Source organism: Myripristis murdjan, chromosome 7 (genome assembly GCF_902150065.1).
Source record: "Myripristis murdjan chromosome 7, fMyrMur1.1, whole genome shotgun sequence".
Lineage (NCBI taxonomy): Eukaryota > Metazoa > Chordata > Actinopteri > Holocentriformes > Holocentridae > Myripristis > Myripristis murdjan.
Window position 1 is genome coordinate 19,029,196 of NC_043986.1, and position 21,239 is coordinate 19,050,434.

General features: G+C 43.7%; 1 protein-coding gene across 2 annotated transcripts; it reads right to left on the reverse strand.

Annotated features, from left to right (window-relative positions):
- Positions 1-478: 478 nt before the first annotated feature.
- On the reverse strand, positions 479-21,227 carry ift122 (intraflagellar transport 122 homolog (Chlamydomonas)). Of its 2 annotated transcripts, XM_030056297.1 has the most exons (29): positions 21,070-21,227; positions 20,478-20,544; positions 20,302-20,386; positions 20,135-20,213; positions 19,965-20,041; positions 19,759-19,825; positions 19,527-19,673; positions 18,679-18,754; positions 17,485-17,676; positions 16,930-17,068; positions 16,157-16,359; positions 15,018-15,155; positions 14,547-14,711; positions 14,089-14,286; positions 13,846-13,986; positions 13,578-13,631; positions 12,635-12,796; positions 11,593-11,759; positions 10,376-10,547; positions 8,882-8,984; positions 6,391-6,531; positions 6,168-6,265; positions 5,097-5,197; positions 2,924-3,089; positions 2,656-2,773; positions 2,419-2,547; positions 1,745-1,821; positions 1,444-1,608; positions 479-1,217 (listed from the first exon to the last, which is right to left on the reverse strand). In XM_030056297.1, the coding sequence occupies exons 1-29, from the start codon at positions 21,126-21,128 to the stop codon at positions 1,131-1,133; spliced, it is 3,573 nt and encodes a 1,190-aa protein (XP_029912157.1). In that variant the 5' UTR covers positions 21,129-21,227; the 3' UTR covers positions 479-1,130. The 2 variants fall into 2 exon arrangements, with proteins under 2 accessions (XP_029912157.1, XP_029912156.1); XM_030056296.1 differs by lacking the exons at positions 20,135-20,213; positions 20,302-20,386; positions 20,478-20,544; positions 21,070-21,227 and having other exon boundaries at positions 1,444-1,605; positions 19,965-20,058.
- Between the last annotated feature and the right edge of the window lie 12 nt (positions 21,228-21,239).

Consider the following 21,239-nt stretch of genomic DNA (forward strand, 5'->3'; position numbering starts at 1 on the left):
TCCCAATACCATCATGACTGCAATGCACATCAATGCATCATGAAAACTGTCCATTGAAGAGGAGGAATGTTGCTGTATCAAAGAGGAAGCCAGCCTTGCTCAGTTTGACACGTCAAGCTTAGTAAAGGGTGGGGATTTAAACAGTTTATAGCAGACAAACTGCAAATGAAATTTCCCAAGCGTTCCAACTTATTTGCATCTGTGAAAACCTAATCCCTAACCACTGCATAATGTGGAACTCAAATCATAGAGGAAAACCATACCCTTGAGTGTAATCAGACTTACGAGGGCACACTGTACATAACAAACTCTCTCACTCTCATACAAATCCAATGATGCAGTGTGAGAGAGTAGGAAGTTAATATTACTGAAATTACCAGCGTAACATCATTAAAAATGAGATCAACACACACCGGTAATCAGAGCTGCAATACAAATACTCATCATATTTCAACATAAACAGAGGCAAAACCCACTATAAAAAATATCAAAACCTTTTATTGAAAAAGTTTGTTTTTCCTTGTTAACAGTTAAAAAATACATTTTCATGACTAACATTTTATAATACAACACATGTACCATGTCATCAGAAAATATAAAACTACAGTATATGAGCATCTGGAATGCACTCGCTTGGACATGCCTGGTATACTCTATTAGGTTAAAATAGTGTTTTCTTTATTATAAATTTGTTTTTCTAGAAGTATTTCATACACAGTGCACCCATGTTTCCTTTAAGGTGATGATGTAATCAGTGACAGCCCTCAGTAATCTGATCTTAATAATCCGATCGGGTTGATTGGCTGACAACGCGCTTTTCTTACAGCCTGTAATGACCAACACACTAACACGTTCACTTCAATCATTCTAGGCATTCTGGGAAGATAATAGTCCCTCCGTGGAGGAGATGTAGCTTGCACCAGCTGAACATCAATTTGACAATAAATAGGTGGCTATGTTACGATGATGACCATATCACAATCACATACTAATGCAAACATAACATAAACATACAGAAATGAAAGGACCGAAGTTCAGTTTCAGGATAAATAAAAAGCGCTGACGGGGAGGATTGGCTGAACGAAACAAAAACAGAAGTGTTTTTCAGAGCTGCTTTTGCTGAGAGTGGATTAGTTTGGTTCATCGATGGGTCTTCGACAGTACGGACAGCAATTATGCTGAAGCAGCAGAAGTTCGTAATCCTCACTGTGAAACATCTATAAGGAAATACAAGTACGGCTCAGAGTTAAAAACGAGACCTGAGGAGAGACGATATCTGTAACCATGATAAGTCGATGAGAAACTTGATGTCAGAAAACAAATAAGCAGAAACTGTGTGGGCGTGTTAGCAAGAAAGACAAAGTGAAAGAGAGAAAAAATATATCATCCATATATGGTTCATGTCAGATTCTACTGGTTGTGAGTCTCCTAAGTGTGTTGTACCTTGAAGCAGGTGGGGCACATGGTGATGCTCACATCAGGCAGTAGGGAGCGGAAATACTCCCACTTGAGCGGCCTGGGCCAGCGCTTGATCAGGACGTCCCTCCTGCTCATGGACCGCAGCGCCGAGCGACTCACCTTAACTGGGACAAAGTCAGAGCCCCCCTGCTGTGGGACACACATACCATACAGAGGGACACATCAGCACATCAGTTTTAAACAGGGAGCCTATGCTTCTCCGGCTGGTTTAACTGCAATATTGTTTGGCTCATCTCCTCTGCCCTTGTACTCCTTCCATCCTTACGTCAAAGCTCATTTTGGCAACGAAAGGGTCCTCCTCTGGATCATCCACACCGTCATCCATCTTCAAAGCCTGTGCTTCTGATTAGGGTTAATTAAGAACAACTAGGCCAGCCAAAGGATACATTTCACACTTGTGCTCGCTATTTCATTCACTTGTGTCATGTAATAATACATTTAATAAAAACCCTACTAGGTTATACATTTATCCCTCAGAGGCTATTTTAAGAGTGAGAGCGTTAAAAATGCCAGTCAGTCGTGCCTGTCAGTCATGGTGTTGCTCTGTGTGCACACAGCAGACCTCAGTGCCCTTGAGGGCCTGCCGGCTAATGCAGGTTAATCCCTGTACTGGGGCTGTGGCTACGGCTCTCAGAGGGTTAGTGTCATTAAGATGAGACAGGAGAGCCTCTCTAACCCTATTAGCTCCAAGAGCTAAGATGACTTAGCTCTGACAGCTTACCCACCAGCACAGAATCAAGGCCAACGCAGACTAAACAACTTCTCAGAACTGTCTCAAGGCAGGGGGAAAGTCATGCACTTAATTTATAAGAGATGTGCGGTGTATAAGGACATGGATACATACTCCCAAGAGCAGGGAGCTACACATTAAACATTCACACAGAGCACCTTGTTCGATAGTGTGAGCATGTTTGTACATCAGTGATCACCAAAGGATACCGCCAGCGCCCATATCCTGCCAGGACGCGGCCTTGCTGCCCATGTGAGGAACCTCCAGGTCAATAAGTGACACAGCTTCCTCATCACTGATGCCCCCATCGAGGTAGAACTGCACCAGAGGAAGCACCTCTACAAACAGGGAGATATGCTGCATTAATAACACATAAGTAGAGTGCTTAATGACAAATACTGCGCAATGTATGTGTGTGTGTGTGTGTGTGTGTGTGTGTTACAAACCATATGATGAAGCGGAGTAGATGAAAGGCTGTTTGCAGTTGATGCACACACTCCCCTGGTTGTTCAGCAGGGGGTTGTGGGTGGAGCATCGGTAGCACATCATGCCCTCAATAAGGTCCTGCAGTAAATACATACAGAGCATTCTAGAAAGTGGAGCAGGGACTACATCGCTACTATTCAAAGATAATTTATGAACACTGGCTTACAATGGGTTAAGCATACCAGCATGCACATCATACATAATATGGTGGCAGAGTCTTAAACACACCTCACTGTCATGGAAGGGTTTGGAGCGGATGGTGAGGCTGCCCAATTCAATGGACTCTTGGAAGCGAGACGGAATGTGGAGGTCCTGGAGCTTCTCATAGGAATACCTGGCAAGCTTAAATGCACCCAGTTTTCGACTCTGCTTGGCCAAGGCATACAAGGTGTTACTATTCATCAGGTCAAGGAGAACAGAGCTGTCGCAGTTGCAAAGACTCCTCAACTGGCTCATCTTTCAATAGGAACAGTGACTAAAGGGACATCTGCTTTTAGATCAGTAAATATGGTCACAAACTGCTGTTGAAAGCACATGACCATGATGCTCGTGCGTTTGTGCGTCATGTAAAGAAAGATAGAGAAACAAATCTTCCTCCAGTAACTGAGAATGTCAGTGGAGGACGTGATCAGGCCGACAGTAGAATAGCCTGTTGACAACGACATAGGAGTATTATAGTACGAATAGAGTGCATAAACACCCTTATTTTACAAAGTCAAATGCACTTAAGTTCAGTGATGCAATACCATTGGCACTGGTGTACAAAAACATGAAAAATAGTGATGTAGTCAGATGAGTCATCCTTCTCCATATTTTGGATAAATGGGCGACTGCATGTGTGGCATCTACCAAGAGAATACTACAGATCTGAATGCTTGACCCCGACAGTGATGGGGGTCTGCTGGCTCAGTTATGCTGTGGAAATCCACAGGGCACAGCAGCTCACTGAATGATTTGACAAGCATGAAAATGATGTAAATCACAAGCTATTGCCTTCGCAGTCATCAGATCTCAATCCAGTTGAACACCTAATGGGGATTTTGAACTGAGAGTGTTACACAGCACTCTCCACCACCACCATCAAAACACCAAAGGGAGGGCTTTTTTTTTTTTTTTTTTTGGAAGCATGGTGCTCCATCTCTTTAGTATAGTTCCAGAGACTTGTAGAATTTATGCCAAGGCATACTGAAGCTGTTCTGGCGGCGTGTGGTGGCACAACATCTTACTAAGCCACTCCATGTTGTTTTTCCTTTAATTTGTCACGTCTGTAGATTATTAAACAAATAATAGTAAATGTAACATTTAAGTGCCTCAAGTCCGTCATTTCCCTTGATGCGAACCAGGCCTTAGAATTCAAGATGTTGAGATGAAAAAGACATTGCGTCAGACCTGCACAGTCACGCTGAGCCAGCAGCACTCAGTTTAAACAGCTTGGTAGTTATACATTGGCCGCTGTTTAGGTTGATGGTGGGCTTGTGTGTATACTTATACAAACGTGTGATTGTTTTCCTGTTTGAGATGAGGAAATTGTTGCTTGTTTGTATTTATGTGGAGGCAGATTGTTGGAGAGTGGAGCGCTGAGAGTGGCAATGACAGGTCAATGAGTTGCAGCTGCAAGAGCTGTAAGCTGGCACTGCTCCATCACCTAAAACTTAACTCTACTCCTCTCCTTTCCTCTCTACTCTACTCTACTCTACCACTCTCCAACTCCTCCCACACACCCTGTTGTGTTGCACTGTTGGGACCGTTGATAAATGCATGCCCTCCCATTGTGTTTGTTGTTTAGCTTTTTTGTGACATTGTGCTGTATTGTTCCAACCAAATCCAAGGCAGCCAGGCTGAGTCCATAAATCCAAGTTCAAAGTTTTTGGAACAAGTCTGTTTGGCCGAGGAGGATTCCAGCAGCTCAGCCTGATTTCCTCCTGAAAGGCTGGGATTTCCTTCCTCAAGCTCTGCCTTGGCTCCATATGAGTATATGGATTTCTCTCTGTGTGGGTGGTTGATGTGTTTGTTTTAATTAATGTGTATTTTAAGTGTGTGTGCATGTGTGTATGTATAGTTGCACACAAAGTTCTGTAATCAGAGCATTTGTTTAAGTTACTGAGAATGTGCCTCTTCCTGGCATCATCTCCTGCATCTCTCCTCTTCCCCATCATCACCCCTTTTCTTTCTCACAGTGGCAGCATCATTTCCGCCCTGGCGCCATCTCTTCCCTTTTCTCTTTACTGCTTTCTCTTTTCCACCACTTTATCACCACCAACTCTGGCAGGCTTGATTTACGATTGGCAAGTCTGTTTTAGACATTAACCGGAGAGTAACAAGATGCACAATGCTTGCTACTAAAAATACAGGCTAGATATCTTATTCAGTGCATGGCCTGCTTTCTGAAGTGGAAGGATACACTTTGGAAATGCCCAGTGGTATGTCCTTGGTGAGGTTATTCAGGAGGAACCTGCAGATGTTGAAGAGCGTCTCTGGCACATGGGAACTGAAGGGCTCATCCTGGAGAGGAAAGCAGCAAAAATGTAATGATGGAAAAGGTTAGGGTCAAGAGGAGGTAAAACAAATGGAGAGGCATCTCTAATAGGACACTTTTTGATTTTAGATTATTTGTTAAAAGCCCCTTACATCTCTATGCTGCTCCATCTTTCCTCCTCCTCTCCCTCCCCCTCTTTTCCCTCCACTGACTTCAAAACAGCAGGTCTAAAACCAGCCTCAGCCTTCTGCAGTGCCTCATCCTACCTCACAATGCAAGACCCACTCAAACTGGTGGGGTGAAAAGGAAAGGAGCATAAATTTTGCTAGCGCAATCACGAACACAGCACTTTATGCCAGAAGTTGATGGTTCAACTCCAAAGTGCTTGCCTGGGAGAGTTAAAGTGAGATATCGAGGCTTCCTGCTCTGGTCAGGATCACATTGATGCTTCTCTATTGCAGGGGTGTGACTGCAGCAGTGCAAGAAAACTGTAACAACAAACTAAGGACACTGACACAGGCCAGGTCACCCACATAGTGTTCATAACCAGGCTTTGCTTGTTTTAAAGCAGGTTTGTGCTGGGGCTTTGGGAAGAGCATGGCGAGGTTGTAATCATGATCAATCAACCTCCACGACGGGGGTCAGTGTGGTTTCAGGAAGTGAGCTTTGTGAGAGGGTAACAAGGGGCCTCTCAAGGTGATAGAGGTTGCATGGTGAGATACTGCGGACCTGGGGTTTAACTAATGGGAGGCTGTAGGACTTGTGGCATTTGAATGTGAGATTTTCCATCAACTTTCCAGCGGGGAATTTGCTAAATATTTTTAATAGGAGTTCCTTAATAACTTGGACTTCTTAAGTAGTCTCTGTCTGAACCTGCTACCCCTCAGTTGTCTCAATCCTCTCTGTCCCTCACCTCACGTAACAACCTCTATGCATATTTTAACTTCTCCTTTGCGCTGAGCCTCCATTTAGGTTGGCACAGTGCCGTGTTCTCACCGTGTAGCGCTGAATGGAGTGGTAGACGTGGTAGAGCTCAGCCAGACGCTGAAAACGCTCAAACTTTTTCAGCATCTCATGCTTCTGTTCGTCACTCTCTAGCTTAAACAAGCACACAAACAGAGGTAAAACGCATTAGCTTTGAACAGTAAAAGATAAAAAAAACATATTGTGCATTCATTGGGTGTGGATTGTGTCTTAGTGTAGTGATGGCAGGCCTCACCCCTCGCGATATCCAGACACTGCATAGACAGCATCCAGTAATAGTACCCTGCGTCGTTGAACCTGCTCTCCACCACTGCGTTGTGGGTAAGCTGCTCCAGTACTTTCACAGCTTTGGTCTCTTGTCCCGCCTTGTGGAATGCTGGCAGAGAAGAGGAGTTATGGTTTTGGAAGAAAGCAATAGATTTTTATTATGTTTACTTGAAAACTGGCTAGTAATGTGGCGATGCAGCATTGGAAGCATGATTGTACTGTTGCGAGTTTCTGTCCCTCTCCGCCTACGCTGCTAAGTTGAAAAATGCATTGCACTGGACTGAGAGAGCAGCTGTGGAGAGGGAGGAGGAGGGGTGAGGAGGAGTGTTTATCCAATCAATCTGTTTGAGCAGAACAAGACTGACACTAAAAAACATCCAATGACATTCACCTACTTCTATTCCCCTACTTCATTTTTTGTCCTGGAACAGATTACTTGTCAAAAAAAAAACATGTTTTGTGTTTCTGATTCCTTTTTTAAAGAGGTAATTTGTGAGATCCTGTTTTTTTGGCACCATCTTTGATGATAAGTGAGCGGCACATTGTTTCAGTAAGCACCAGTCTTTACTTGTCTCTAAAGCCATGTTGACTATCACTGGTTATTCCTCTCTTAAGTCAAAACAAAGCACCGTCGCTGCTGCCAGAAACATAAAACGCATCACCTTCTATGTGCCAGAAGATTTTCACATAATATACCTTCCTGAGACCAGGTGATTACAACAGCAAATGTAAAGCGTACACCAACAGATTATAGGCTGAGTCACTAATTTGTTATGTCTACCGGCAAGGGCAAGAGGAAAAAAGACTGTTTTATATGAAAATGTTGATGCCACACATACTGCATGGGTCTGTATTGATATTAATCTGAAGAGGATCACTTAGGTTTAGCCCTATAGGAGCCGAGCTGTTTGTTGTTGTATACAGAAGCATAGACAAGCCTATAATATATGCATACATACTGTACATACACACATAAGCACTCAGAAAAATAGACAAATACATACACAAACACACAAACACACACACACACACACACACACAAACTTATCCAAACGCCAGGAGCAATTTGTACTTAAAGTATACAGGGCAAAGTTTCCCTCATTTTTCACATATAAATACACACATAAGTCTCTCCCAGTGAGCCGAACAGGCAGACTGCTCCTGAATATCAAACACCAAAGCACTTCGAAAGCAATCCGCTAATAAACATGCACGCTATTCTTCATGTTGCTATCAATGGGTAATTAGAAGCAGCTTCAGGGAGGCGACCCCAGGCTCTAACCCTGCCCTAACCGCCACGGGGGGGTCAGAGCATATTAGTGGCAAATATTTATCAGTCCACTTGGCTGGATAAAAACCACATTCAGCTGTTACTGGTTAGTGTAAGGAAGGAGCAAGCAATATGCAACCTAACGATGAAGAATATAGGCTATGGCAGGGGTTCCCCAACATTTTTGTGTTAAGGCTCTTGAAACAGATGTACATTTTAGGCCACAATCCCCCGTTTGATAATATTTTGAAAGAGGAACACCCATCTAGACTTTTGCTGTTGTTTATGATTTCATACACAGCCAGAAAAGTGCTAATACTGTAGATAGGGAGAGGGAGTGTGAAACACTAAAAAAAAAATAGACATTCTTACAACATGTTTTCACTAAAATAAGAGATAAAATAAAAAACAAATACAGAATATTTTGTGGTGGAAGCATTGGAAACCCTTACTAAGCCCTTCCAGAGGTCAGGAAATCTATTTTGGGACCAACTCTGAGCTGCAGTTTGGGCCCCCACAACTATGGTATTTAGCCATTTATCCTGGCATCAAGGTGACTGTTGCTAAAGCCCACAGCATTACTGAGGCGCACCAGTGCTGTGGTCAGGAGACATACCAGGAGCTCATACTCAATTACAATCACTAGTAACACAATATTGCATATTGCTTGACTGGAATACACACAATCAGCACAATGCATGACCATAGACAAGCTCCAATACAATCAGCCCCGTTTAGCCTCTACAGTGAGACAGGCAGAGAGAGATTATGCAGAAGAGGAAATATGCCTGCTGAGATCATAATTATAAATCTATGAGCTGATTATAACTATGGTTACAGTTTGTAATCATCATCAGAGCCGCTTGTAGTAGTGGTGATTAGAGGCATGCATGCATGTCATTCAGTTACGCTGCTCAGCCCTGCTCGAGCAAAGAGGATCATGTTTTACAGTGGATAAAGAGAATCAAGAGGAAGCAGTGAAAAATGTCTGGGTCCAGAGCTGGCCAGACTTTATCGTTTCCATATGTAAGCACTGTCTGTCACTCCAGACTTTGGTTTTCAAAGAAATAGTCCTGAAAACAAACATTTTAAAAGAGAAAAAGAGAACATATCAGGGTCGGCATGTGAGCATTCTTTGTAGGCTGGCCCAAGGTTACAGAGCAAAGTGCTCTTGGCAAAGCAAACTCACCTTTTTGTGCCTCCTCAAAGCGGTCATTTTCTGCCAGCCATTGGGCATAGGGTACATAAACATCATTTTTGAACTGGGGGTGCTTTTCCACCAGGGAGAAGGCCTGCGAAATAGACAGATGAACAAGACAGAGAAAAAAAAATATATATATAGAGGGTTGGGGAAAATATCCAACACATAACAAGATTAAATAGATGTGACCACTTGACATAAGAATTCATGAGCGCTACAGACTGTAATATATGGAGAGCTGTATCATGTGTCCTACAGACATGCCGCCCTGGGTAATTGCGGCTGAACTGCAGTTGATTAGGACCTCAGGTTTTACCACACATTATTGAGTGGGACACACATTATTTCTAGTCCAAACATCACTACAGTGTTATTAATGAGTGGGGAACAAAGAAAAGTGTATGAGCTAAGTTGATTTCACACTCAATTACATGACAACTGGAGCTGTATGAATGGCAGGGTGTAGAGTGCTGTTACAGTGCGCTATGGATACGTATTTGCTTGTCATGGTGACTGATTAACCTAAATGTCCTCTGGCAAAACTTCAGCCAAGAAACACACACCAATCATACCATAATGTAAAAGTAAGTGTGTATGTGTGTGTATGCGTGTGTGTCCTGTCCAAAGCCTCTGAGTCAAGCCAGGCCAAGCTCAGTAGAAAGGCTGCTTCAGTTTGAGAAAGAGTGGGTGCAGGGAATAGCATCCATATGGTCCACACTGTAACTCTGCCCTCTCTTGGTGTCCACCTCCCCCAGTGAAGGACATAAAGCATAACAATACTCCAGCAGACCTCAGCCGCCCTCCCCCCGTTCCCTCGTTTCTTTTTCTCTCTATGGATCGAATAAATATCCAGGAAGACCTCCTCAGACACCACAGCAGAGGCATGTGATCATGATTTGATGTTCTGTTTTTGGCTTTCTCTCGGTTTCAGCGTGCAAATTGCCAGTGTGCATCTCAGTAACGCCTTTAACTCGATTAAAGACTGCAGATGGATTAAGGAAATGTAATATTTTCTTCTTCTCTGTGCGGCACGAGGCACCCTGATGGAGGAATTTGATTGGAAACAGAATAGAGCTTTAAGCTGATGCTCTTTCAGTGCATTAGAGCGTTTTGTGCCTCTCACACTCTAATCATCGAGCGGGCATGGATTCAGAGAAATCTCAGGCCGGATGATTAGTTCTGGTGTTGCACGCATGGTTTCGGTTTGTCAGTGTATAAGGAAATTAGGCAGACTCATTGTCTCATTGTTTGCACTCAGCTGTGGCTACTTTCAACACGACAATATACTTTCCTGGAGGTTCCTGCTAGAATAACAGCCATGAAAATATCATGTGGTTTATGATACGGCTTTCTGAGTAGCGCAGTGGTTTAAGTAGCTCAGTCCTATGCGGTTCACATTATATTTATGTGTTTTTCAAAGAGCACTCTATATTTGTCATGATGAGCTTTGCAGGTGTGCCCTCATGCGTAAGTGTGTCAGACCTCGTCCCAGTGGCGGGTTTCCACGTGCAGCTGCACCAGTGCCTGCAGGTCTCCCATCTTGGAATAGGTCTCTGAGGCATAACCGTGATGCTTCAGCTTCTTGAAGTAGAGCGCACACTTTGCAAGGGGCTCACGCTCTGCCTTGTCCAACTTCCGAGCTATGTCGATCAGCCTGGATGAGAGGAGAGAGAAATGAGCTCACACAGAGGCGAGATGTTTTGGGAGTCTCTGTGAGGCTGTGTAGATAAACCCTCAAAGGGGGGCAATTAAAATCCCCTCCCCTACTGTGTCACAAAGAATAAGACATCACTCTCTGACACGCAGTCAGTGTTAGTAGCTGGGTCTGATAACGCCAAACAGGCCCCGGCCATGATCACTCCCATCACTTGTGTTGGCCCGCTGTCAGCTTTGGTGTCCCATGCCACAAAGCTACAATTGACAGCTTGCAGGCGCTGGGTCAGATGGAGTCTGCAGGGAGTTCTGATATGACCATCGAAAACAGGCTTATCCATCTGCCTGCTTTCCAACAATGCACACGGTCACCCTACTTTCCCATGACTCATATGACTCACACTGTGCATGTGCGAGCAAAAGCTGATGATCTATATTTGCAGGTAATGTCAAAGACACCTTTAAATACTCCGGGGGCATGCTCTGTGTGAGAAATATGTGCACTTGATATGAACAGTTATGTTGTCTGCGGCTACTACGTGTGCACCAGGGATGGCAACTCTAACTTAAGTGAATCAAATCAGACGTGGGATGATCGTTCACCCTCATTTGGGGGAGGCACAGCTCATGGATCTGTGATGTACTGGTTTTACATCCAGGAAATCTGTTGCATGATATCCGCACATTTTCCCTGTCCCTGTCTACTCTCCAACAGAACAGAAATGCCAGAAAATAATCTTTAAAGAAAGTTTGGAAGGATCACTCGACTGTTGTGTCGCATCTCCAATAAGGATTAGTTATTGTCTGAAGCAAAACAACAGAATTATGTTATTCCAAAGATTCTTCACAATTCAGTCAGTGTTTGTGACCATGTACTTGTCAAATATATAAAACCAAAGTTTCTCCAGCAGTAACATGGAGACCTTTTGAACTCAGGATGTTTGTGCCTGTGTAACCATGACATGTTGATGCACACAAATCTAAGGCAATTAAATAGCAAATTAAACAAGAGGTAGTTAAGTGTGTCTTAGGATCCAGAAACCTACATGTCTGCCCAGCCATTTTCTCCTATAATGTCTATGGCTTTGAGGTGTTCTCCTGCAGACAGGTACATCTCTGCCGCTGCACGAGGCTCTTTGCTGCTCTTGGCCCAGTCTGCCTGCTTGGTCATCAGCATCCGAGAGTTCTTAGGGTCTGCAGCTCCTACAAACTCCTGCACAGAGAGAGACAGAGGCAGCCTCACAAAGTTAACAGCTTACTCAGCGGCAACATGCTGAAGGATAACTGAGAAATCCTCACTAATACTCATGACAAGCGGGGAAGCTAGGTGACACAACTAATATTGCAGGTATAACGCTAATACATCCAGATTAGAACATCTGTTCTGTGGAAATGGAGGGAACCCTGGTCCAGACAGACAGAACCATCTGGGTCAAGGCTGAGACGGGAGGAAAGAGAGTCACACAAACAGCAGCCTTCCCCTCCGGTGTCCATCTACCTAAAACAAACGTTCCGTACGGCCAGATGGTCACACAGCCACATAAATATACAACAGCCACATCAAACACATATACAATCTGATATACACCCAAATATACACAAACGATTCATGGCGTTGTCATCTGCTCCAGTGCTGTGCATAGCTGATGATCAAAGTCTACCCCACACATAAACACGCTAAGCATCCGTTTGTCTCAACTCCAACTGACCTCCTCATCAAAGTAGTAACATATAGTGGACAATCTTTTTCTTTCTCACTGCTCCATTTGCAACTGTAACCGTGTGTGTAAGTTAGCCGAATGCTCCAAAAAGGTATGTGTGCAAATGGGCTGTGTGCATATGCATGTGTGTCCTAATCAAATGATATATATAGAGATTCCAGTGATATATGAGGAGATGAAAGACAGACTGTGAAGGGGGTCCGTTTGAACATACAGCACAGGGCCCCAACTTGGCATAACTGCACACGGTGAAGTAAAACATATGCTCTGCACTGTTCAAACATGCAAAGCTTTCCAGGTCTTTGTGTCTGCATTGTTGCAAAGGTATGTCGTCTGGGTAGGTTGTGTCTATTGATGATTTAATCACCTTGGCATATTCGAACATGCGCAGGTCGGTGTACATGCTCAGGGCCCTGGATTCATGGCCGGTGCGTTTGTAGAGCTTGGCTGCCTCGTGGAATTTCCCCTGGTAGGCATAGACGTCTGCCAGGAACAGCTCATTGTCGTTCTCACCCCGCTTCTTCCTCTCCTGCAAATCATTCAGCACGAATACAGACGCAGGGTGGAGATAAACACAAACACACACACACACACACACACACACATAAGCACACAATCAGTCATATGCGCATGCACACATAAGGAGTCATAACACACAAGGAACAGAAAAATGACTGCTTTGCTGGATGAAATCTGCCTCACCGCTGAATCACCCCCCTCTAAACTGTAATGCCATTAGTTTTAAGCAATGAGAGAACAAATGCTATTTTCATGGAATTCAATGATCCTTTCTTTCCGTATCTACTCATATCATTAAAATAGCATGCTTTATCAAAGACGGACTTTTCCCCTTTTCAAAAGGGAACAGAGCAAAAACATTCCCGAGGGATCAGCCAAATTCACATTCACAAAAAAAAAAAAAAAAAAAAAAAAAAAACACTTATGAAACTTTACTGTATGAGTGCATGCTTTAGCCTGTGAGTGTGTGCGTGTTTAAGTTTGTGTGGTTTGGATAAGAAAAGGTCATTCAGATACAGGTTCCCTGCCTATACTAGGGTTTGAAGTGCAGCCCAGAGGAAAGCCTAGCAATTAAATGCATAATGAGGGTAATACGTGTGATTGGACCAGGCTTTATACCCCCACCCCCCATCTCCCTCTGATGATGTCAGCGCCTGCTCTGGCCAGTGAGTATGTGTTTCATCCATGTCACAGTTCTTGGCTCTGTGCTTCTTTTTCCAAGACATAACAAGCTGAACCTGGCTTTATTCCATTTGGAAAGTGTTTTCCCCTTTCTGCAGAGCAGGTTTTACCTCGATGCTGTTGATGAGCTCCAGGTAGCGCAGGTCCCTCACTCTAATAAAGGCCTACAAGTGGGGGAAAAAAGCAAAACTTCAGACAATGGCTTCTCCTTTTATATTGTTTTGTCACACTTTACAGTTTTTCTGGAGAACTGAAAGAGAGGAAAACAATACTGGCATCAAGCTGCCCCATCTAGTGATGGACAAGAGAATGGCACTAAATATCTGAGTGTATGTGTGTGTGATCCTAACTAGAAGGATGCGTGCATGTCCAACTGGCCTTCTTGGCTGTGTCAAAGTCCAGTCCCTCCAGGGCTTCTGAGGCCAGATCTCTCCAGTCGTTATCTGTCACACCCAGACAGGCGATCTGGTAGGCCTCCTTAAACATCCTCTTCTCCAGGTACTGGTACATGGGCGCAGACTGGACAGAGCAATAACTTGAACATCAAAAACAATGTTACATTCTGAAAACAGGAATATAATCACTTCCTCTAGGTGGCCAGTCTGCTGACATCACACCCACCTGAGGCACCTCCACAGCAGACATGGAGTAGACATGGAGACAGAATATCTTAGAGCCGTTGTAGCCAACCACAAAGCCCTGTAGTTTTTGCTGGTGCACAGGGAAGTCGCTAGCCTTGATGTTGAGGTAGCCACTGCCAGAGAAACAGAGCATGTCCTCACACTGGGTGTTCCAGGCCACGCTGTTAGCATTAGGCTCCTGAAGAGAGGGTAGACAACATTAGAGGGAAAACAAAGTCTAGGAGTAAATAAGGAGGACAGATAGGGAAGAAAAACACAAGTAAGAGCAAAGAAATGATGCACCTATACTTGACGCATATTACTCTCCATGCATTGTTTCCATTTGTTTGCACTGAACCTCTGAAATGTAGTTTTGAATGTAGTATTTAAAGCCCACCAAGTGTGAGGTCATGTGAGGTCCTTCAGTGCTACTGTTATTCCCCTCCATTGCCTGCTGACCTGGAAAAGCAATTCCTTAGATGTGATGTCATAGACCAGGAGAGTGTTGTGTTCATCCACCACAGCCAGTTTATTGCGAGAGGCACTCATGTCCAGGCATCGCACTGATGTGGACAGCTTCAGCAGTGTAATGGCAAACGGGTTGTCGACAAATATCTTCAGGATCTACAGCAGGGAAACAAAAACAAGCAGGATTAAATTGGAAAATAGTCCAACTGGAAAAGAATACAATACAGTATATGCAGTACGCAGTGATACAAAGATACAAAAGGCTATTGCAAATGCATTCTGTGACCTGAAAAGATGCAAAATGCACTCTTGCCCCCATGCAAATTGATGTTTGCTTGTCCTTCAGAGTGCGAATATAATCATCATTTCTATTTAAATTCTTAGACTATTCAAATGCATGGGAATGGGAGTATGTTTAGAAATGTAATTTAACTTAGGAATGAATCTTCTCAAAATACTCACAGCCCCATTCTTCAACCCGACCAGCAGGCCCTCTCTGCCTGGTGGACCGCCAATCACTTTGATGTAGCGAATCAGAGACTCCATCAGCCATTCTTTTTCCCTGACACTAGTGAAGGACAGGCACTGGAGCCTCTTCTCCTGCACAGGAGCAGAGCAGAAAAGGTGTGACCACAATCACATATGGTAGATGAAACACTCACTTGCCCTTGCAGAGACTCATTCAGTATGACCTTGGCCAAATTATTCTAGGTTTATCATGAGATAGAATGTTAATCTGTCCCCTTGCATACTTTTAAATGTCCCACAAATCTTACCACATTGTTCTCTTTTCCTTTTAAAATACACAGAGCGTAGTGCAACATCAGTAAGAAATGCTATAAGGATAAACACTGATTTGATTTGACACAGACGCGCACAGCTAATACAAGCACAGCCCATTTATATGGTCTAAAAGCTGTCTCAGGAATGAAACACGAGCATGCCTATTAGAGAGAGATCTGAAGCACCTCTGTCACACACAGACAGATTTAAAAGGAAATAACCTCAGTGTTATGGCTGCTCCTCCTCCCCACCAGCCTCTGTCAAACACATAGAGACAAGAAGCAGAGAAACCCCCAGAGACACCCAATGGTACCACAAACTGCGGTCCTTCCCTCTCACTCCTCTGCCTCACTTTATGCAGTTTGAAGAGGGCTGAGAAGGGAAGAGGCAGAGTCTGCAGAGCACATGCACAGCTGGAGCCTTTTACACACTAGGCAGAAACATCTGGGAAACCAGCAATTCCACACTGCTATCTTTTTCTTCAGGGTGTTTGGACTCGCAGTGCATGACTAACCACTGATTCACTCCATCTCCATCATGTTAATAGTGTCCAAACGTCTCTATGAGCTCTTGCCCAATCTGTCAACAGTGCATTAGTGTAATTTACATACAACATGAATGTTGCTTTAGGTCAGTGGAATTTAGCCCGAGGAGAGTGACTTAAGAAAAGCTGTTCATTACAGAATATTTAAGGAAAGACGCAACAAGCAATAAGCCTCCGAAAGCAGCAATCATCAAGCGCTATAAAAATATTTTGGATTCCTTAAACACTCCACTTTGTAAAATGACAAGGGCACTCTATCGCTCCTCAGGCTGACCTGACACAAGATGATATGTTGAGAGCAGACCACCAGCAAGTTGCATTCCAACTTCCTACAGATTTTCTCCTTGATGCGGTAGTGCATGTCTGAGGAGTCATCTGAGTACAGCTCGTAGATCAGGATCTTCTCAGGCAGCTGGATTGCAAGACGGTTCCTGTAGATGGCGATCTTCTTCACCAGCTCCCGGCACTTGATCCTCACTAGGGAAAGAGGGGGGCGGAGGGAGGGAGTTGTCATGGGAAAAGGGTCAGTAAAACCAAAGTATTTTGGCCAGTGTGTCCTGCTACGCCAACCAGCTCACAGCTGTACAGTTCAAATCTCAACTATGCACTCATAATTCTCTCATAATTGTCCTGTCGCGCTTCACTGTCTCAGAAATGGAACACTTGGAGAGGATGGAGTGACTGCTGATATGAAAGTACTACATAGAATTGGTCCCTGTTAAAGTAATATTTTGAGATTTTCTTACAAAATTATTAAAATTTTCAAGGAAAGAATCATTTGTACATTTAGAATATGAATTGATGATTATTTGATTAACTGACTGATTTCACTCCAAAATGGATAAAGGCTTTCAGTATTCTAGAAAAGAAACCCTTCATACTGAAAATGTATACCTGCAAAAATCCTCACTTGAGTGTGTGGCTTAAACGAACACATAATGTATATTTTGGGTAGTATCAGAGAAGATTTCCATCATGTCTCCTATATTTGTTCACTGCCTGTTTTGACTGAAGACTCATTACCCTGTTATGAAAAAGAAGGTGCACCTTTTTGCTCAGTGATGAGGTGCTGGACAATGACATCGGTCATACTGTCTCGGTAAGCATAGCGATCTTTGTAGAGGCCATGAACCGTACTGAAGATAAGTTGGTAGCAGGCGATGGTCCCATCCTGGCAGCCCAACACCTTGAGGAGAGATAACAATGCAGCAGTACATCCTATTAACACCTCTAAGAAAAGACTGTGAGAGTGGCAAAATGTTCCCGTTGTTAGAGCACCTACACAATAGAGTCAGAGAATCTGCCAGCAGCCAATTCTCGCTTGTATGCCTCATCACTTTCAGTTAAATATAGTGAAAGACAAAGATGCAGAGGTGTTATTGTAAGATATAATGACTTGTGTATCTGTGTAGCTAAGGAGGTGCTCTTTTATCAGATCAAGAAAATGGATCAAATGCATACTTATCCCTTTAAATGGCAAGCATGAGCTTTTCACTGGCATTTTACGTGACATTCTGCCTCTTTCGTTCACTCTGACACACACTCTTACTTATGGCACTGATAGCACAACTGGATATATGGTTTCGCAAGATGTAGACCCACCACATAATTAGAGTCAGGCTTCACTCGGCAAGACCAAACCCAGGAGCTCTGGTCTCCGATGGTGCCAAGCCGCACCCCGTCTTTTGTGTACAGGGAGGCTTGTTTGTCGGAGCCGCCCATGACTATATACTCGCCCTTGGAGAAGTAGCTGACACAGCAAGGGTCATAGGTGAGAGTCCTGTCTTTTCCAATCTGAGACAAACAAAGGGAGAAGTGGACATCAAAACAAGTACTTCTCATATTTATAGACTGGGGTCTGGGCCAACACTTTCCACTGTCTGGGCTGACACACATCAAAGTCAACATGCTGAACCGTCCCTTTCAGTGTCTGACCAAAAGAAAAGGGGAAAAAAAGAAACAGTTTGTCTCTTCTAAATAGCCTCTATTGTACTAGCACTCAAAGTCCATTTGCACAACGTCATATCAATTCCCCAACTCTGTGCATCTGTTTCTCCTCACCCTGGAAAAGAACAGCCTGACAATCCATAACTCCACACTGAAATACCCAATTGGACAAGTTCTTTTCTTTTTATTGTGAACTATTCCTGGTGTTGTAATCAAAACAACATGTTCACTTAAATAGATAAATAGGCCTGTGACAATGCAAGAGCCTAAGGCTTTATGGCAGAGTAATGAACGGTGCATATTTGTCTATAATTACGGAACTGCCCAAAGGGAATTAGGGGGAAGCACAGACAGTGGGGGGACCATTACTAGGAGCGGAGCAGGATCACTTCCAATGCACTGTTATGGTTTCAATACACCCTGACAGCCTGATTACAGCAGGAAATATGAGCTTCAAAGACAGTAAAGTGTTATAAATACCTTGTATTTTACACAGAGAGTTTAGAGTTCTTGTTTCTTGTTGCTAAAGTTAAGTGAGCAAATGATAGCACATAGGCTGATAAGGTTTCCGAACACTATTAGCTAACTGCCATTCCCCATAGAAAGCATCAGGATTACCTTGTTGTGGTCATCAGCATGTGTCATCAACATGCCCCTTTAAGCAGTTTGTGGTGGCAGAGGCACACTTGTGATTTGTTGTTTGTTTTGTGGGCACATACTGGAGATGTGGTAAATTACTGGGACTCAGGATATGTGTACATTGGCAAGTCATCTTATTGTGCACACTTCAGAGTGCTGTCTAACACAAAGCAGTTCAGTGTTGTTAATGCATAGATTTGTGATACTCACCTGCTTTCCACTGAGCTGATAGAAGGACAACTTCTGACCCCAGTCTGCCACAGCCAGAATGTCATTGTGCTCATCCCTAGGACAATACAGCAAATTTGACTTTCCAGTGGAAGTGCTCCTGTCACCATTCTGACAGCCATTGGTTGTTTGGGTAACAGTATCGGCTTTAACGAACATTGGCTGGGGATAAGCAGTGTGGTGTAGCGAGTAGGGAGGCTGTGCTAAAAGCAGACAGCCCGTGTTCAAGCCACCATGTTGACAGGTACAGCTGTAGTGTCCTTGAGCAAAACAGTTTCTGTCATAGTACACTGAGCTGCCTAAGGTTAAATATGGTGCATCTTCCAAGTGGCTTTCGCCCCTACCGTCTTTACCCCTCCAACGGCCCTCACCTGAACTGGTTTAAGTAGTCTGACTCTGAAAACATTTCCTCAAGTGATGAATTTGCTGAATCCTCTTCACACTCATTTCCTCCTCTATCTATCCCCCATGCAATCTTCTTCTGCCCGCTTGGTGGTTCTGTCCAACTGTTGCTGTAGGGGGCGTAAGACAGCTGGCACAACAGCTCCAACTCGAAACTGTCACCCACAGCCTCATCATCCTCCTCCTCACAGGAACCCATCCACTTCCATTGGTCCCTGTAAGGATCTACCTGGTTAAACACTGCCACCTGTTGGCGCTGTCTGAGCTATACTCCCACAATGAGCTGGACTCTCCCTATCACACATATAGCTGAAATCTCAGGTGACTGATACAGAGGGTGACAAGCTTACTTAAAAATTGGGCACTGATGTGATACCGCTGTAACTGGTCTCTACAGGCTTACTGTGTTGTAGTTAAGAAAGACTAACTTAGAGGGGTTCCAGGCAATGGACCAGATAGGAGAGGCGGATCCTCCTGGACGTTCTATCTTGACCTTCTCCTCCCCATTTTTGTTCCGGATGCTCACAACTCCATTCATCATACCAAGGGCCAGGTACTGGCCATCATTTGTCCACCTGCAATCAAATGAAACCTTTCATCATAAATGTGTCCCATGAAAAGGTTCCACTGCAAATAAATACAGCTCTATGCTTTACTCACCCACAACATGTTATCTTGCTGCTCACTTTATGTTTGGACACAGATTTTTGCTCCGGGGACCAAAGACCTAAAAATATAAGAAAAAATATACAGATGTTTTGCAGCCATGGGTAGATCTTTTCTTCTTTTCTTCTATAAAATACCTGACTGCATTTATTGCATAGAAAATTAAGCACAGCCCCACCCAAAGCCCACAGTGCACTCACCAAAATCCCCAGAGGAGCAGGAGGCAAGTTGGTGAGTGACAGGGTTGTAGGCAATGCACTGGATAGAATCACTATGACTGCAGATACACACAGAAAAAAGAGTGATGTTACAATAAATCGCATAGAGCAATATACACTGTAATGCCTTAGTGAGGTGTAATGATACGTACGTGTATTTTAAGATGCCCTCCAGTTTAGACGTCCATATGATGATGCTTTTGTCTGCCGACCCTGAGGCAAATCTTTTACCTGCATCAGGATACAGTACAGTGTAAGACAGAAGTTCTGCTTCATGCAAGCGAATGCATAGTGTGCAAATGGACAGTCACTTCAGTACCATCTTTGGCATAGGCCACACAGTACACCGTGTCTTTGTGTCCCTTCAGTGGCTGAATAAGAGTTCCATCTGATGTGTCATAAACCTGAAAAAAAAAAAAAAAATGTATTGATACATAATGTCACGGATTCTCAGATTTGTGCCATGGCAAACTAAAGCACACCAGTCAGTCTTACCAATACACGAAATCCCGCAGCAACAATGAGCTGGCTGCCGTCTGGCTTGAAGGCGAGGTCATAAATACTGGAAGAGAGAAGGAGAAAGTAATGACAGTCAAACATGACACTGTACGGTTCAGTTCTTCGTAAAGACAAGGAAAATGTGCCTTAGATTTACTAGTAAATTTACTACCACTATTTAATGTTTTATAAATAGTCTTTAATCTTGGGATTGACAGATAAGAAGCCAACTAAATCCCAAATGCAAGTGTTTTAGTTAAACCCTGCGAGCAAGACGTGCATCATCTACCATTACATCCTACACAGGCAGCTAGCAAACATTAGCTACGACCTACATTGTATTTAAAAATAAAACACACTGAGTTGTCACGCCAGTCTATTGATAGAAGACATATTTTTATATGTTACCTATACGAAATATAAATAAACTGTAGTATTTCTGCTATATGTGAGTGTCAGCTGTATTTTTTTAACGTACGAATAGCTAATGTTAGCTAGGTGGCTAACACTAGTTTACATAGCAACCGCCGTTGCTAACCACGTCCCAGCACCAGGCTTAAGTTGCAAAACGCTAAATTTGGACTCTTACCATTGCTCGACTTTGTCCCGATCGCGAATTTTGTCTATCCATGCCGGGACGGCTCTCATTTTCGCCGTTTAACAGCAAATGTGATTGATGGCTTGTTTTCAACAGGTTGTAAGTATCTTTTTCATACCAGGGACCGTTTTCCTGATTCGTTGCTACTGCGCAGACTCCGG

What these genes read in the sequence shown, in the direction of transcription:
- ift122 (XM_030056297.1), bottom strand. Translation starts at nt 21,128, where the DNA reads ATGAGAGCCGTCCCGGCATGGATAGACAAAATTCGCGATCGGGACAAA. An exon ending in CTGCGGGATTTCGTGTATTG is followed by an intron (nt 20,387 to 20,477) that starts GTAAGACTGACT and finishes TTTTTTTTTCAG; the next exon opens with GTTTATGACACATCAGATGG. An exon ending in ACTTTGACACAGCCAAGAAG is followed by an intron (nt 13,632 to 13,845) that starts GCCAGTTGGACA and finishes CCCCACTTGTAG; the next exon opens with GCCTTTATTAGAGTGAGGGA.